We start from the raw sequence: 17,243 nt of genomic DNA on the forward strand, positions 1-17,243 counted from the left end.
TTGCTCTCTGACTGGGTTGCACCTATCTGCGCCCAGTGGATGGCTGGGTTGCACCTATCTGCACCCAGTGGATGGCTGGGTTGCACCTCTGTGCCCAGTGCATGGCTGGGTTGCACCTCTCTGCGCCCAGTGCATGGCTGGGTTGCATCTCTCTGCGCCCAGTGCATGGCTGGGTTGCACCTCTGTGCCCAGTGCATAGCTGGGTTGCACCTCTCTGTGCCCAGTGCATGGCTGGGTTGCACCTCTCTGCGCCCAGTGCATGGCTGGGTTGCACCTCTCTGCGCCCAATGCATGGCTGGGTTGCACCTCTCTGTGCCCAGTGCATGGCTGCGTTGCACCTATCTGTGCACAGTGCATGGCTGGGTTGCACCTCTCTGCGCCCAGTGCATGGTTGGGTTGCACCTCTCTGTGCCCAGTGCATGGCTGGGTTGCACCTCTCTGTGCCCAGTGCATGGCTGGGTGTGCTGGTAGCTATGCTGCAGCATTCCTTCCTTACTCAGTGTGTGCTGCAGGGATGCTGGGCGGACTCTGCAATCTGAGGAAGCGGAAGTGTTGTTGTGTTGGTCCAATCTGCTTTGGCTGCCACGTTGGTGGAGACGTGGACTTGTGGCACCGGCAGCGGCGGCGGCTGGGGAGCGGAGCCGCGGCGCGGACACACACAGCGGAGCCGGAGGTAAGCGGAGGGGGTCCCGGGGCTGCTCTGTGGAAAGCTCCTCCTCAGCCTGGGCCTCGGTACCTGGTTAAATCCCTGCCGGCTGGGGAAAGGGGGAAGCGCAGGAAAGCAGCAGGCGGGCCCACTCCTCTGGACGGAATGGGAGTTTTGATTTGATTTTACTGGGGTTTAAAACTTAACTCATTTCTCCACTTAGTAACTTTCCATGGGCGATAATCTCTGTTCCTCGACTCCCCCAGTCGTTTCAATGTATCTGTTTCTTTTACATTGACGGGCTCGCTGTATAAATATATTGTCAGTGGGTTTACTCATTGTATACAACATGTCACCATTACTGGGACTCTATCCTGTCTCTGGCCTGTCTGTATCTAATCTCTGTGTGGACACTATTCTGGGTCCCTGGATATTGACCTGATCTCTCCTGTTCTCTCGTGTTTTCCACATAATTCTGTTTATGTCTGGCTGTGAGCAGGCAGGTAGGGGTTATAATCGTTCCTCCAAAAACAAATTACACCTTTAACTATGCTGTACTCAGACTCAGGAGCAGGGCTTTACATTAACCAGCCATGGCTCAACTGGCAGGAGTTGGGTCTGGAGGTTGTGCCACTCTGGAGCCCGCACTGTCAGATGTGCTTTCTTCCAGATGAGACGTTAGACCGAGCTCTGTCTGCTCCTTCAGGCAGACCTAAAATATCCCCTGGCACTCATACAAAAGCAGGGGAGTGTCTTTGCCAATGTTTATCCCGCAGTCAACATTTCCAAAATATATTACCTGGTCATTATCACATTGCTGTTCATGGGGGGCTTGCTGTGCACAAATTGGTTGCTGCATTTTCTGCATCACAACAGTGACTCTACTTCAAAAAAAGTACTTCATCGTCTGTAAAGTCCTATGGTCATAGAATCCCTGCAGTGCAGGAAGAGGGCAGTTCGCCCATCGAGTCTGCACCGTCTCTCCAACATAGGATCCCACCCAGGCTCTTTCCTGTAACCCTATGTATTTACCCTGCTAATCCCCCTAATCTACACATTTTTGGACACTTAAGAAACAGTTTAGCATGGCCAATCCACCTAATCTTCACATCTTTGGAGTGTGGGAGGAAACCCACGCAGATACAGGGAGAACATGCAAACTCCACACGGCCACCCAAGGCCAGAATTGAAACGGGGGTCCCTGGAGTTGTGAGGCAGAAATGCTAACCACTGTGTCACAGTGCCGCCCTGTCATGAAAGATGCTATTAATCACAGAATTATTACGGCGCAGATTGAGGCCATTTGGCCCATTGTGTCTGCACCTACCAAGCACAACACATTTTCTTTTTTTTTCTCTCTTGCTCTCAAGGCAAATAATGATTTGACAGGCCAATGGAACACATGAATTTCTAGGGATGGAGGGCAAAGTGAGTGTTGCGAAACAATGAAAGTTGTTTTCAACAATCTTTTAAAGATTAGAATCCTTTTGTTTGCCCAACGAAGAAGGGAGGGAAACAGTGAATCTTGATACTGAACCCAGTACAGTAGAACACTGTGTAATGTCTGTATCTCTCTAGGTGTCAAGTCTGGCACAGCGATAGCATTTTCCTCTGAGTCAAGTGGGTGTAGGTTCAAGTTCCACTCTAAAGAGGTCCCCACGTAATTTAGACTGATACACCAATGTAGTGCTAAAAGAGTGCTACACTGTTACAGGTGCTGTCTTTCAGATTAGATGTTCAACTGAGTTCTGAGGTGGACACATAGGATCCTATGCTGCTGTTTAAGAGAGGTATTTTGCCCTAGATTCCTGCCCAATATTTATCCTTCAAAAAACATGAGCATCATTAAAAAAATTATTTGTTGGTTTTGCTACTTGTGAGACTACTGTTTGAAAACAGCTGCATTTTAAATATTACAGCAGTGTCTACACAATAAAAGTATCACCTGATGTCAAGCGCTTTAGACACTCTGAAGTCATAAAAGGCGATATATAATTGCAATTGTTTGCTTCTGATCACTTCATGTCAACTTTTACTACCTTCAGTGTCACATATTCAAGCATCCAAGATGGCGCTGGAGAGAGGCGACTTCTTGCAAGCTGTGCCCAGCACAAGCTCTAATTCTATTCTTTACTCTCGTTAACACTACATCCTGCACTCTCTCCTTTCCTTCTCTATATTCGGTATGTTTTGGCTGTATACACACAAAAAACAACAGTTTTCACTGTATACCAATACATGTGACAATAAATCAAACACTCTTTGTGTGTGAACCACTGGTACATTTGGATACATCACAGTCGGGGCAATCTTGTCATCGTCCGCATGCACAACCTTCCACTAAAAGTGATATTCTTGGCTAATGTTTTCCTCCACCCTTCCACTAGCCCAGGGGCACTGAAACCAAGTCTAATGATGCCCTTGTCCTAGCTAAGATCAGGTACAGGGCTTACAATGGAAATTAACCCCACGACCACCTAATCTGTCTGATCTGGATGATGCCCTTAACCGTTCATTACTGGGACAGACAACGCCATCTTTAAAATTGGAGCAGTTGTATTAAATATTCTGTGTATGGAAGCTCAGTTCATTTGGGTCTCATTCTTTAATGATAAAATAGGAGAAAGATCACTTGCATCTTTTATAGTGGCCTCTACCCTATTGGTTGCACTGTTAGTGTGTTTAGATTTCCAAAAGACATTTGACAAGGTGCTGCATAAGAGACTGGTGCAGAAAGTAAAAGACCATAGAATTGGAGGAAGTGAGTTATCACGGATTGAAAACTGGCTGTCACGTAGAAAACAGAGAGTTGGAATAAATGGGTCCTTTTCAGAGTGGAAAGATGTAACTAGTGGAGTACCTCAGGGATCAGTTCGTGGCCCACAATTGTTCACTATTTACATTAATGACCCGGAGAAAGGAATAAGATTTGCCGATGATACAAAGATAGGTGGAAGGGCATGTTGTGATGAGGATACTATGATTCTGCAATGGGATATAGATAGATTGGGTGACTGGGTGAAAATCTGGCAAATGGAGTTTAAGATGGGGAAGTGTGAGCTCATGCACGTCGGTAAGAGGAATCAAAAGGCAGATTATGATTTAAATGGAGAGAAACTGCAGATGAGTGAAGTACAGAGGGATCTAGGTGTCCTAGTGCATGATTCACTAAAAGCTGGCAGATAGGTCCCACAAGTAGTTAAGAAGGCAAACAGCATTTTGGCCTTTATTGCAAAGGAGTTGGAGTTAAAGAATAGGAGGTTTTGTTGCAATTGTACAGGGTGTTGGTGAGGCCTGACCTGGAATACTGCATACAGATTTTAAATTTAAATTTATTTATTAGTCACAAGTAAGCCATAACACTGCAATGAAGTTACTGTGAAATTTTCCTAGTTGCCACACTCCGGCACCTGTTCGGGTCAATGCACCTAACCAGCACGTCTTTCAGAATGTGGGAAGAAATCGGAGCACCCGGAGGAAACCCATGCAGACATGGGGAGAACATGCAAACTCCTCACAGACAGTGACCCAACCGGGAATCGAACCCAGGTCCCTGGCGCTGTGAGGCAGCAGTGCTAACCACTGTGTCACCGTGCCGCCCAGTTTTGGTCCTCTTTGCTAAAAAAAAATAATAACATTGGAGGCGGTCCAAAGGAGTTTCACCAGGCTAATTCCTGGGATGAGAGGGTTCTCCTATCAAGGGAGACTAATTAGTGTGAGTCTGTATTCCTTGGAATTTAGAAGAGTGCGGGATGACCTCATTCAAACATATAAGATCCTGAGGGGGCTTGACAGGATAGATGGTGAGATGTTTTCACTAGTGGGAGAGTCTCGAACCAGGGGACATAGCTACAAGACAAAGGGCCGATCATTTAAAACGGAGGTGCGTCAAAATTTCTTCTCACAAAGGGTGGTGAATCTCTGGAATTCTCTGCCCCAAAGGGTGGTGGAGGCTGGATCATTAGAAGTATTTAAAGTGGATGTGGATAAATATTTGATAGATTGCAGAATAGAGGGCAATGGGGAAATGGCACACAAAGGGAGTTGAGGCCAGCATAGATCATTCATGATTGTATTTTCCACTGAGGCTAGGGGAGAAAAAAACCAGAGGGCATGGGTTAAGGGTGAAAGGAGAAAAGTTTAAAGGGAATATTAGGGGGGGCTTCTTCACGCAGAGAGTGGTGGGAGTGTGGAATGAGCTGCCGGATAAAGTGGTAAATGCGGGGTCACTTTTAACATTTAAGAAAAACTTGGATGGGTTCATGGATGAGAGGGATGTGGAGGGATATGGTCCAAGTGCAGGTCAGTGGGACTAGGCAAAAAATGGTTCGGCACAGACAAGAAGGGCCTAAAGGCCTGTTTCTGAGCTGTAATTTTCTATGGTTCTATGGTATTGAATAGTGGGGCAGGCTTGAAGGGTCTGGTGGACTATGCCTGCTTCTATTTCTTGTGTTCTTGTATTCTTACCTCTTGAGTCAGAGATTGTGTGTTTGAGTTTCACTTCAAGAATTGAGCACATGATTTACCCCTTTAAATATGCATACGCTTCTTTTTGCAGTTCATTTACTTGTCAAAATATATTTGAGAGGACAGGCAGTTGTTCTTGAAAGGAAGAGTGTACTTTTTCCTAAGTAATAATGGGCCCTTCCATAATTAATCCATTCAGTACCATAGGGAACATGGGAACAGGACTAAGCCATTTAACCCTTTGAATGGTGAAAAAAGCACAATGAGATCATGGCTGATCTGTGAGCTAACCTCATATACCCACCTTTGCCCATGTTCCTTAATACTCATATTTAATGAAAATCTAAAAACGTCCAATTTAAAATTTAAACTATTTAAATAGGATCAATTGCCATTTGTGGAAGAGAGTTCCAATCTTCCATTGCCCTAATATGTGCGTGCACAAGTGTTTCCAAATTTCAATTCTGAACTGTCTGACTCTAATTATTAGACTATGCCTTCATTCTTAAGACTCCCCAACCAGCAGAAATAATTTCTCTCGATCTACTCATCCATTTCCCTTATTATTTCAAACTTCATAAATCGCCCCATAAGTTTGTAAATTCCAGGAAATACAACCCCAAACTTGTGTAATCTCCTCTTAATTTAACTCTTGGGAGTCAAGGTATTATTCTGTTAGATCTGCTCTGCAATCCCTCCCAAGTCCAATATCCTCACTAATGTGTGGTGCCCAGAACTGCTCAAGTACTCCAGGTGTTCTCTAACAGGGACTTTGTGCAGTTGAAACATAATGTCTACCCCACCTTGTGTTCTAGTCCGCTAGATATTAAGCCCCGCATTCCATTATTCTTAGAATAGAATCCCTACAGTGCAGAAGGAGGCCATTTGGCCTATCAAGTCTGCACCAACCACAATCCCACCCAGGCCCTATTCCCATAACCCCACATATTTACCCTGCTAATCCCCTGACACGAAGGGTTAATTTACCATGGCCAGTCGACCTAACCCGCACATATTTGGACTGTGGGAGGAAACTGGAGTACCCAGAGGAAACCCACACAAACGGGGAGATCATGCAAGCTCCGCACAGACAGTGACCTGAGGCCGGAATTGAACCTGGGTCCATGGCGCTGTAAGCCAGCAGTGCCACCGTGCTGCCCTTATTCTTATTTTCTTTTCTGTTCATGACATTTTAATAACCTGTGCACCTGGTCCCCAAGGTCTCTTTGGACCACATTGTACAAGCTTTTTACCATTTTGAAAATATCCTGCTCTATGCATTTTTTTACTTTTGAAGTGAGCGCTTTCACATTTGCCTACGTTGAAATCCATTTGCCATGGTTTTGCCCATTCACCTAATGTTTCAAAATTTCTTTGTAATTTTATATTTCCATTTACACTGCTTACATCTTAGTGTCATCAGCAATAACAATATTAAATTTTAGTGAGCAAAGTTGGCACTGAATATCCTCAAGTAATCAGTTGGGTTTGCTTGGGGTCATTGTTGTAAATCTTCTAGGGGGAAGTTTTAGAGAAGGGCCTTGTAAAGATTTAGTTCCTGTGCTATTGTCTATGATGGAGATTTTGCAGTTTTGATTAATCTGCAATCCATTTTTTAAAGCATGGTTGTTCAGCAGCACTGTAGCATGCCACAAGAGTGTCATGTGTGCAGAATCAATTTATGAAATTGCTTATGTTGTGATCTCCTGGGATTGGCTGGGGAGGACATGCTCTTGGTGATAGGCTAGTCTGGAACTGGAAACAGTCCGCACAGGATGCTGCAAATGGCTAAATGCAGAAATGCATACTCATAGGGGGACCTGTCGGGGAGACATGAGTAAAAAAAAAAACCATTTTGCCTCTTCCCTTCCCTTTGTACACCCGCCCCTTGAAAATGCATTAAATGTGTGCCTTTTTTGACAGCTTAATGGAATTGTTTATTGGTGACCTCCAGAAAACCTTTGACAGAAATGCTCCATCAGCTACAGCTTTCAGCTAAAAGTGCACTAATGAGTGTGTTCTGAATGTTGACCTTTTTTGTGCAGAAGTAGAAGAAGAACCATGTGGAACTTCAAAGCTGTAGCTTTTGAACCGTGCTAGTATTGTGCTTATATTGTGATCACTGGTTCAAGGGAGCCAAGAGATTTTGCTTTCACAATGCTGTGAGCCTCAATTACAATTAGTTCAGGGAGAAAAAAACACAGATTAGAAATTTAGTATCTAGAAATGAAGAATTCTGATGTACCGCACTTCCAATTTTTGTGGCTGTGCTGAATTTCTGATTCAAGCATAAATCATTACTTAATTTGCAACTTTTACCACGCTCAAGCTTGTTCAGATGACCATAGTAGCAGCTGAGTGCAGTTATTTTCTGTTTGTCTATAAATTGACTCCAAGTGGCTCATATCTAACCAAACTGCATGTGCCTTACAATTCCACACTTCACCTCCCAGAGTCAGTGAAGTTTAATCAGTTTGTCAGGAATTCTTTTTCAAAAATTGAATTAAATAAAAAGATTGATGTCTAAAAATGTATACATTGGCTTACCTTTAAGTTTTATAGATCTGATCCAACCATAAAATTTCACTATATGGGCATTCACTCCTTATTTATATAATGTGCGTTAATACTGAGGAAGGTGATGGTTAAGTTAGACTATTACATGAGTGTCAGATAGACATTTCTCCAGGAAAATACAGGGAAAATTAATACCGTACCATTTTTGCAGCATAACCTCAGTGACCAAGAACAGTATTAGCAGAGGCCTAGATGCAAATCCCTTTTTTTGGGAGGGAGATGAGAATGGCTTCTGCATGGTAAATCAGTGTTTAGTGCATATATAGCAGATCAGATAGTGAGTTAAATTTGCATAGCCCCCCACTATAGGACATGTGTTGAATGTTGGCATGATCTGAAACAAGAAATAATGCCCCTAGTGGGCCAGGTACGATTTCCCCCATAATTGATCGTTTATCCTCTTTTTTTAATCCCAATTTATTTAGTCCCCGGTGCAAGCTTTGATCTTGATTTGTGCTGATTTCTGCTGACTCAGCAGTCGGAACACTACAGTTGGTTTCGACACATCAGACCATGGCGTAGTGGTAATGTTGACTCTTAACTGCCCTCAGTTCAAGCGCAATCAGGGATGGGCAACAAATGCTGGCCTCATCAGTAACGTTCACCTTCTGCCTCCATTCCACATACAGATGCTTAGAAGAAGCAACAGTATAGGAGCTTTCACTTCATGTTACTGGATGGTGAGGGAGTCGCGTAATGAGATTAACACACCCAAAAATCAACAGAAAACACAAAAGGCAAGAAATGAATGGATAGGCCGATAAGGATAGTTGTAACAACTTTAGACAACATTGGCATCCCATTCAAGGCAATTATACTTTGCAGACACAATGGGCCCAATTTTAACTCTTCATGGAATCACTGGAATGCCTACAGTGCAGAAGGAAGCCATTCGGCCCATCGAGTCTGCATCGACAACAACCCTACCCAGCCCCTATCCCCGTAGCCCCAAGTATTTACTCTGCTAGTCCCTCATAAACTAAGGGGCAATTTAGCATAGCCTATCAACCTAACCTGCATATCTTTAGACCGTGGGAGGTAACCGGAGCGCCCGGAGGAAACCCATGCAGACACGGGGAGAACATGCAAACTACGCACAGACAGTGACCCAAGTCAGGAATCAAACCCGGATTCCTGGTGCTGTGAGGCAGCAGTGCTTGCCACTGTGCTGCCCAAGGTGCAAAAGGTTGGGTTTTGAATTGGTGAAAATCAGGCCCAATGAGACAGACAACTTAACTGCCGATGGGATAGGGAAATGGCATTTTGCATTAAAACTCTAATAAGATGCATAGGCAAGAGAACTATTGCTGATCAAATTTGAACAAACCCCTGGGGAGGTGATGGCCTAGTGGTATTATTGCTAGACAATCCAGAAACTCAACTAATGTTTTGGGGACCCGGGATCGAATCTCGTCACAGCAGATGGTGGAATTTGAATTCAAATATCTGAAATTAAGAATCTACTGATGATCATGAAACCATTGTCGATTGTCTAATGTCCGACTAAAGGACTAATGTCCTTTTTGGGAAGGAAATCTGCCATCCTTACCTGGTCTGACATTACATGTGACTCCAGAGGCACAGCAATGTGGTTGACTCTCAACTGCCCTCGGGCAACAAGGGATGGGCAATAAATGCTGAGCAGCCAGCGATGCCCATGCCACATAAATGAATTTTTAAAAAAAGAAAGGGATTGAGAAGCTAACCTTGAAATCCAGGAGATTATTGAGCAATTTGTTTGAGGAAGAAATTACTTTCCTGCTGACTTCTGTTATTACTGGTTCTGTATTTCCCTTATTCTTTGTTTTCTTCCCACCTCACCCCTGCACTTGTTTCCTGAACATGAGCGCTGCTAGCATTTATTCCTGGATAGGTCTTTTTTCTTTACACTTTCATGGGATCGCTAAAAGACATTTCTTGTCCATCCCTGATTGCCCTTCAACTGAGGGCGGTTAAGACAACCACATTGCTGTGGCTCTGCAGTCACATATAGGCCAGACCAGGTCAGGTTTCCTTCCCTCAAGGATATCAGTGAACCTGACGGGTTTGATGACACTCGACAATAGTATTGAGCACCAGTCACTTTCTTTATGTTCCAGACTTCTTAATTGAATTTAGATTCCACGAGCTGCCATGGTGGGATTTGAACCTATTTCCCCAGGAGTTAGCCTGGACCTCTGGATTTTGTAAGTCCAGAGATGTTGCATTACGCCACCACCTGGTTTGTTCAAGCCAATTGGAGTGTTCTACTGCTGACTCAACTAAAATCAGCACCAATTGAGATCAAAGCTTGTACCGGGGATTAAATAAATTGGGATTTTTAAAAAGGGGAATAAAAGAATCAACTCCAGGAGAAATTATACCTGGTGCACGAGAAGCAGTGTTTTATTTCTTGTTTCATATCATGTCAACATTTAACACGCAATCTCTTGAATTTCAATTTAATATTTTTTTGGTTCATAATTTGCACCTGTCCAATGCTATCCCTTTATTTAAAGAAGCGGATTGCGAACAATTGAGCATTTCTTGTCCTCAGTTCCCATTGTGATTTTTAAAAATTAAAAGCATTCTTTGAGTGTTTCCACTGAAATTTGTCAACGCGTTTTGTTGGGTTGTGCACTGAAATTCTGCTGATTCCCTACACTGTTCTCTGTAGGAATACATTCTCCCCACACCAGTTACTGACAGTGATCTGGTCAAAATGACTCATGTTTCTGAATGATTTTTAAGGTGTATAATTTAAATTGCCAGTCATCTTGGTATTTGGCTGGCAGTGAAGCCCTGAGATTTTGAAGACCATCTGTTTTTCATTCAGATGTACTTTGATATGTTCCCAGCATATAATACAAAAACAAGATTTTAGGAAATATTTTGCTTGCCGGTAATCAGTATCCCTGTTTCACAGAATCATAGAATCCTTACAGTGCAGAAGGAGGCCTTTCGGCCCATCGAGTCTGCACCGACCACAATCCCACCCAGGCCCTATCCCCACAACCTCATGCATTTACCCTCGCTCGTCCCCCTGACACTAAGGGGCAATTTAGCATGGCCAAAGTATTTCGGTTACACTCGTCTTCAAGTTACTAATACTTTATAGTACTGTTTATTTTTTTAAAGAATGAAATTTCTCTCTCCCATTTTGTGATATTTTCTGCTGCTTCTGACCTGAGGAAGTCACTTGGCATCCTGTCCCAGTATTAATTATACTTCATAAACAACCATCCAGTGAGCTCAGCTAACCTGGGTTCAATTTGTTCTGTTCTCCCCCTTCCCTGAACAATGTCATTAAGAGCTGCCACTACTGCGCATTTTAGTTATTTTGTAAAATATATTTTTTTAATTTTTTGTGAAAGTCATAGGCGATCCTGAATTCTTGCTTCCTGGTAAAAGGAGCTTTGTGCAGTTGGGCATAGCTATCTAATGCACTCAGCGGTTGACAGCTTGTGGAGTTCCATAGTTTTGGTTTATTTATTAGTATCGCAAGTAGGCTGACGTTAACACTGCAATGAAGTTACTGTGAAAATCCCCTCGTCGCTACATTCCTGCGCCTGTTTGGGTACACTGAGGGAGAATTTAACATGGCCAGTGCACCTAACTAGCACATCTTTTGGATTGTGGGAGGAAACCGCAGCACCCGGAGGAAACCCCCACAGACACGGGGAGAACGTGCAGACTCTGCACGGACAGTGACCCAAGTCAGGAATCAAATCCAAGTCACTGGCGCTGTGAGGCAGCAGTGTTAACCAATGTGCCATCGTGTCATAGACAATTTTTAAACGCATTGTTTAGTGTCACAAGGATGGTTTGGTAACTCAAGACCTCTGTATCGCTTGTCCAGTATAGCCATCAAATTACCACACCAAATATGGGTGGCACGGTGGCACAGTGGTTAGCACTGCTGCCTCACAGCGCCAGGGACCCGGGTTCGATTCCCAGCTTGGGTCACTATCAGTGTGGAATTTGCACCTTCTCCCCGTGTCTGCATGGGTTTCCTCCGGGTGCTCTGGTTTCCTCCCACAGTCCAAAGATGTGCAGGTTAGGTCCATTGGCCATGCTAAATTGCCCCTTATTGTCAGGGGGACTAGCTAGGGTAAATGCATGGGGTTGTGGGGATAGGGCCTGGGTGGGATTGTTGTTGATGCAGACTCGATGGGCCAAATGGCCACCTCCTGCACTGTAAGATTCTATATGATTCATCTTGGTCTATCTGGGGTATGGGAGGGTTAGCCATATTTCTAATCCTTAGCACTATTCAATGACCCTTGTTGGAAAGTGTGTGCTTATGGATTTTGGATGAGGAAAGGACCAGGTTTAACTTTGATGTCCCCTCCCGTCATCAAACAGTTTGCTGACATTATTTGGGTTCTCACAAACAAAAAAGGGGAAGACTGCGGAACCCCTAGAACCTTGGTCAACTTCTATCTTTCCCAAGTGTATTCATTCTTTTGCATTGGTGATGAACTTTTAAAAACCAAGGGGAACACCTAATCATAGAATCCTTAAAGTGCGAAAGGAGGCCATTCAGCCCATCGAATCTGCGCTGACTCTCTGTCAGAGCATTTTACCCAGGCCCACCCCTGCCCCAATCCTTTAACCCCACTCATTTACTCTGCTAATCCGCCTCACCTACACATCTTTAGACACTAAGGGGCAACTTAGCATGGCCAATCCACCTGACCTACACATCTTTGGACTGTGGGACACTAAACCCATGCAGGCACGGTGAGAATGTCCAAACTCCACACAGACAGTGACCCAAGGCTGGAATCGAACCTGGGTCCCTGGCGCTGTGAGGCAGCAGTGCCAACAACTGTTTTTTTTTATACTTTTCCAATTCAATCAAATCAAATCCAATTCAGAGTCTCAACAAGTTGAGACATTTCAGATCCAGGCTGACAAGACAGGGCGAGCGACCAAACCACCCTGTCCTGGGCCTGATCTACATGAGCCAAGTTGATTGGAGGAGCAAAGCAACACCTCCTCCAAGACTTGAGCTCATTTGCATCTTAGCCAAAAGGCCGGGATGCAGCTTTTAAAAATTGCTTCATATGAAACATATGAAGCTTCAATGTAACCCAATGACCTCAACCAAGTGCAGCATCCAATCCATACTACACTTGATCTTAGCCCTTAGCAGTGCTAACAACTGTTGCTCTACATGACTACACTGTTTAGCTCATCATCACGCCTACTTTCTTGGCGTGACCACCACCAACTTTGGTGTGGACCTGCGCTATAAACTGGGTCTTAGACTTCAGTTTAAAAATAAATGACTTTTCCAGCTGCTTCAATGTATTTGATGCTTCAGAATTAAATTTCAATTGTTGAGCAACTTTGTAATAAGCTGCTGTTCGTATCCCTTTTGTTTTTAATGGCACTGAGCTACTTGCTATTTTCTTTCTTTCTCAGCTCAACCAGTGAGAATGAAGCTTAAAGAAATCAATCGGACTGCTATCCAGGCATGGAGTCCAGCTCGTCAACACCCGATTTACCTGGCTGCAGGTAAGAAAACTGAAGCAGGAGAATAACAGCTTGAGAAATTTAAACAGTTCACAAAAATCGTCAGTGCATCTTACAAAAAGAGTATAGCTGGTTTGTGTAAAATGACCAAGCAGATATAGATCCAGGTAAATATGAATCAATTGGTCTTTGACAGAGCTGCAGTGGAAAGGAAAATGGCAAAAAGAGACATATTATTTCAAAAAAAATTGTCATTGCCAGTTTTTAAAGTTTATTTATTAGTGTCACAAGTAGGGCTTACATTAACACTGCAATGAAGTTACTGTGAAAATCCCCTAGTCACCACACTCTGACACCTGTTCAGGTACAGTGAGGAATAATTTAACATGGTCAATGCACCTAACCAGCACGTTTTTCGGACTGTGGGAGGAAACCGGAGCACCCGGAGGAAACCCATGCAGACACGGGGAGAACGTGCAGACTCCGCACAGACAGCGACCCAAGCCGGGAATCAAACCCGGGTCCCTAGCGCTGTGAGGCAGCAGTGCTAACCACTGTGTAACCAGTGAGCAACATGGACAATAAATGTGGTCTTTACAATGGCAAGTTGCCCCGAGAAGGTGGTGATAGTCCTTTGAATATTGAATGGTTTGCCCACTTTGAAGGGCATTAAGGGTCAACCATGTAGTGTGACTAGACATCCTGTCTAGTTTATTTTTCTGAAGATCGTTAGTGAAGCAATTTCCGTAGTTATTTTTCTGGCCATAATTTACCATATTTATTGAATTCTATTTTACAGCCAACTGCAGTGAGAGTTGAACTCATGGCCACTATATTGTTAGTCCAGTATCATAACTGCTGCATTACTCTCCCATTATTATTGACCATGATGTCTGAGATTGGGATAACATTGTGAGGTTTTTATTCCGTATCCAGTGATTTTGCTGAAAAGTGTGGATTTTGAGTGAGGACGAGAGCTGGAATAGACATAAAAATGTCCAGCTGGCCATTAAGGTTTGGCTTCACGAGAAAAGAATGATCATCTGGGCGAAGTACAGGGACACTGTAACCATAGTCCAACACGAGTAAGGTTAGGACGGCACAGTGGTTAGCACTGCTGCTTCAAAGCGCCAAGGACCTGGGTTCGATTCCTGGCTTGGGTCACTGTCTGTGCAGAGTCTGCACGTTCTCCCCATGTCTGCGTGGGTTTCCTCCGGGTGCTTTGGTTTCCTTCCACAGTCCGAAAGACGTATTTGTTAGGTGCATTGCTCATGCTAACTTCTCCCTCAGTGTACCCGAACAGGCGCCAGAGTGTGGCGACTAGGGGATTTTCACAGTAACTTCATTGCAGTGTTAATGTAAGTGTACTTGTGACTAAATAAATTAACTTTAACTTACTGGAGAAGAGAGAGTTGAATTTTGTCACTGGGAGAAGTTATTTTACTTGGTGTCTTTTCTGCTAGAACATGGCTTCTTTCACAAGTTCTGAATTGGAAACCTAAGGGGGAATTCTCTGGCCTGTGTTTGTCAGCGATGAGAGGTGATGCGCTGTTCATTGGCAGTGGGATTCTCTGGTCCAGCTGCTATTGATGGGAATGCCCAATGATGTCACACCACACCACCGCGAAACCTGCTCGAGGGGGTGTGCTTCCAGTGGGACCAGAGAATTCTGCCGGCATGAATGGCCGGAGAATTTCCCCTCTGCTCTTAACTGAAAATCTCTATTTACTGACTGAGTGAGTTGACCCAAGTTCCATTTAAGTGGGGCACTGTGTTATTATAGTTCAGAAGGTGAAGTTGCATGGGATCAGAGGTGAGCTGGCAAGGTGGATACAAAACTGGCTCGGTCAAAAAAGACAGAGGGTAGCAGTGGAAGGGTGTGTTTCTGAATGGAGGGCTGTGACAAGTGGCGTTCCTCAGGGATCAGTGCTGGGACCTTTGCTGTTTGTAATATATATAAATGATTTGGAGGAAAATGTAACTGGTTTGATTAGTAAGTTTGCGGATGACACAAAGGTTGATGGATTTGCAGATAGTGATGAGGACCATCAGAGGATACAGCAGGATATAGATCAGTTGGAGACTTGGGCAGAGAGATGGCAGATGGAGTTTAATCCGGACAAATGTGAGGTAATGCATTTTGGAAGGTCTAATACAGATAGGAAATACACAGTAAATGGCAGAACCCTTAAGAGTATTGATAGGCAAAGGGATCTGGGTGTACAGGTACACAGGTCACTGAAAGTGGCAATGCAGGTGGAGAAGGTAGTCAAAAAGGCATACGCATGCTTGCCTTCATCAGCAGGGGCATTGAGTTTAAAAATTGGCAAGTCATGTTGCAGCTTTATAGGACCTTAGTTAGGCTGCACTTGGAATATAGTGTTCAATTCTGGTCGCCACACTACCAGAAGGGTGTGGAGGCTTTGGAGAGGGTACAGAAAAGATTTACCAGGATGTTGCCTGGTATGGAGGGTATTAGCTATGAGGAGAGGTTGGAGAAACTTGGTTTGTTCTCACTGGAACGACGGAGGTTGAGGGGTGACCTGATAGAAGTCTACAAGATTATGAGAGGCATGGATAGAGTGGATAGTCAGAAGTTTTTTCCCAGGGTGGAAGAGTCAATTACTAGGGGGCACAGGTTTAAGGTGCGAGGGGCAAGGTTTAAAGGAGATGTACGCGGCAGATTTTTTACACAGAGAGTAGTGGGTGCCTGGAACCCGTTGCCGGGGGGGATAGTGGAAGCGGACTTTTAAGGGGCATCTTGACAAATACATGAATAGGATGGGAATAGAGGGATATGGTCCCCAGAAGGGTAGGGGGTTTTAGTTAAGTCGGGCAGCATGGTCGGTGCAGGCTTGGAGGGCTGAAGGGCCTGTTCCTGTGCTGTAATTTTCTTTGTTCTTTGTTCTTTTCACTCTGGTTGAACACACCCTGGCGAGAGATTTCTCATCTTGGCTGTGCATTGATCAATGATGCTAATTAATAACTGTGACCTTAGTTGTAGAAGTTACTCAGGCATTAAGAGTCGTGAATAATGATTTATCTTTTACTCAGTGAAAATAGTTGGACCAAAGTAAATGGAATTTGTACCACATGCATACATGGTTATAGAGTTCTGCTGAATATCACCCACACTGCAGTAAAGGCCAATTCTAACATTCACAATTTTTACCCAATTGTTGATTTGTCCAGTAATTGAAGGGCGTAACACACATAATATAGCAAAGTGTGAATTCAGTGCTAAAAACTGATCAGCTGATTGAGCTGAGCAACTTTATATTAAGTGTAGACTGTAGTATTTCCATATCAAAATATACAACAGCGCAGACTTTTCTGAAATGCGTTGTGTAACATTTAGAAGTATGCAATGGACATATTTGAGCAGATATATACAGCTGGTGTAACCATTTAAGCAATTGGTTGCAAGAGATTTGCATTGGGATACTAAAGTTCGATGGGCAAATGATGTGATAGATGCAAGAGTTTAAGTTTAAAAAATAAAAAATCTAAATATCTGCTCTTGGCACTGCTGACTGTGTGTGCGAGTTGTAGAGTGGGTGCTGAGGGAAGGAATTTGGAGAGAGTGAACATCTATAAAGGGAAATGAAGAGTTTGAAAGAAATTTTTCTACGGACAGTGGACTAAGTGTTTTTTGATTCTTTCCTGCAGGGAGGGTAGGCAATAGTGCGGCACACTGTTTAGCACTGCTGCCTCACAGCACCAGGGACACGGGTTCAATTTCCAGCATGGGTCATTGTCCGTGCAGAGTTTGCATGTTCTCCCCGTGTCTTTGTGGGTTTCCTCCGGGTGCTCCGGCTTCCTCCCGCAGTCCGAAAGACGTGCTGGTGAGGTGCATTGGCCATGCTAAATTCTCCCTCAGTGTACCCGAACAGGCGGCAAAGTGTGGCAACTAGGGGATTTTCACAGTAACTTCATTGCAGTGTTGTGACACTAATAAATAAATTTTAAAAACATTAAGTTCTTTATCCATCTATGTAGTATACGAAAAGTTCCTGTTGTCAAATTTTCTCAACTTTTTCAATTATATTTATACTGGAAACTATGTATGGAAATGTATCGTATTAGAATTACA

The 17,243-nt window shown here is 43.9% G+C and overlaps 1 protein-coding gene across 16 annotated transcripts in view; it reads left to right on the forward strand.

The window, feature by feature from the left end:
* Positions 1–518: 518 nt before the first annotated feature.
* sec31a (SEC31 homolog A, COPII coat complex component) overlaps positions 519–17,243 on the forward strand; it is a 100,512-nt gene continuing 83,787 nt past the window's right edge. For 13 of the 16 annotated variants that reach the window (XM_078214664.1, XM_078214673.1, XM_078214572.1 and 10 more), the window contains exons 1-2: positions 564–673; positions 13,100–13,192. In XM_078214664.1, coding sequence (XP_078070790.1) covers positions 13,114–13,192 — 79 coding nt within the window. In that variant the 5' untranslated portion in view covers positions 564–673; positions 13,100–13,113. Of the gene's footprint in view, positions 674–13,099; positions 13,193–17,243 lie in introns of all 16 variants that reach the window. The other 3 variants (XM_078214679.1, XM_078214621.1, XM_078214699.1) reach the window with 3 other exon arrangements.

The sequence above is a fragment of the Mustelus asterias genome, chromosome 1 (genome assembly GCF_964213995.1).
Source record: "Mustelus asterias chromosome 1, sMusAst1.hap1.1, whole genome shotgun sequence".
In the NCBI taxonomy this organism is placed as follows: domain Eukaryota; kingdom Metazoa; phylum Chordata; class Chondrichthyes; order Carcharhiniformes; family Triakidae; genus Mustelus; species Mustelus asterias.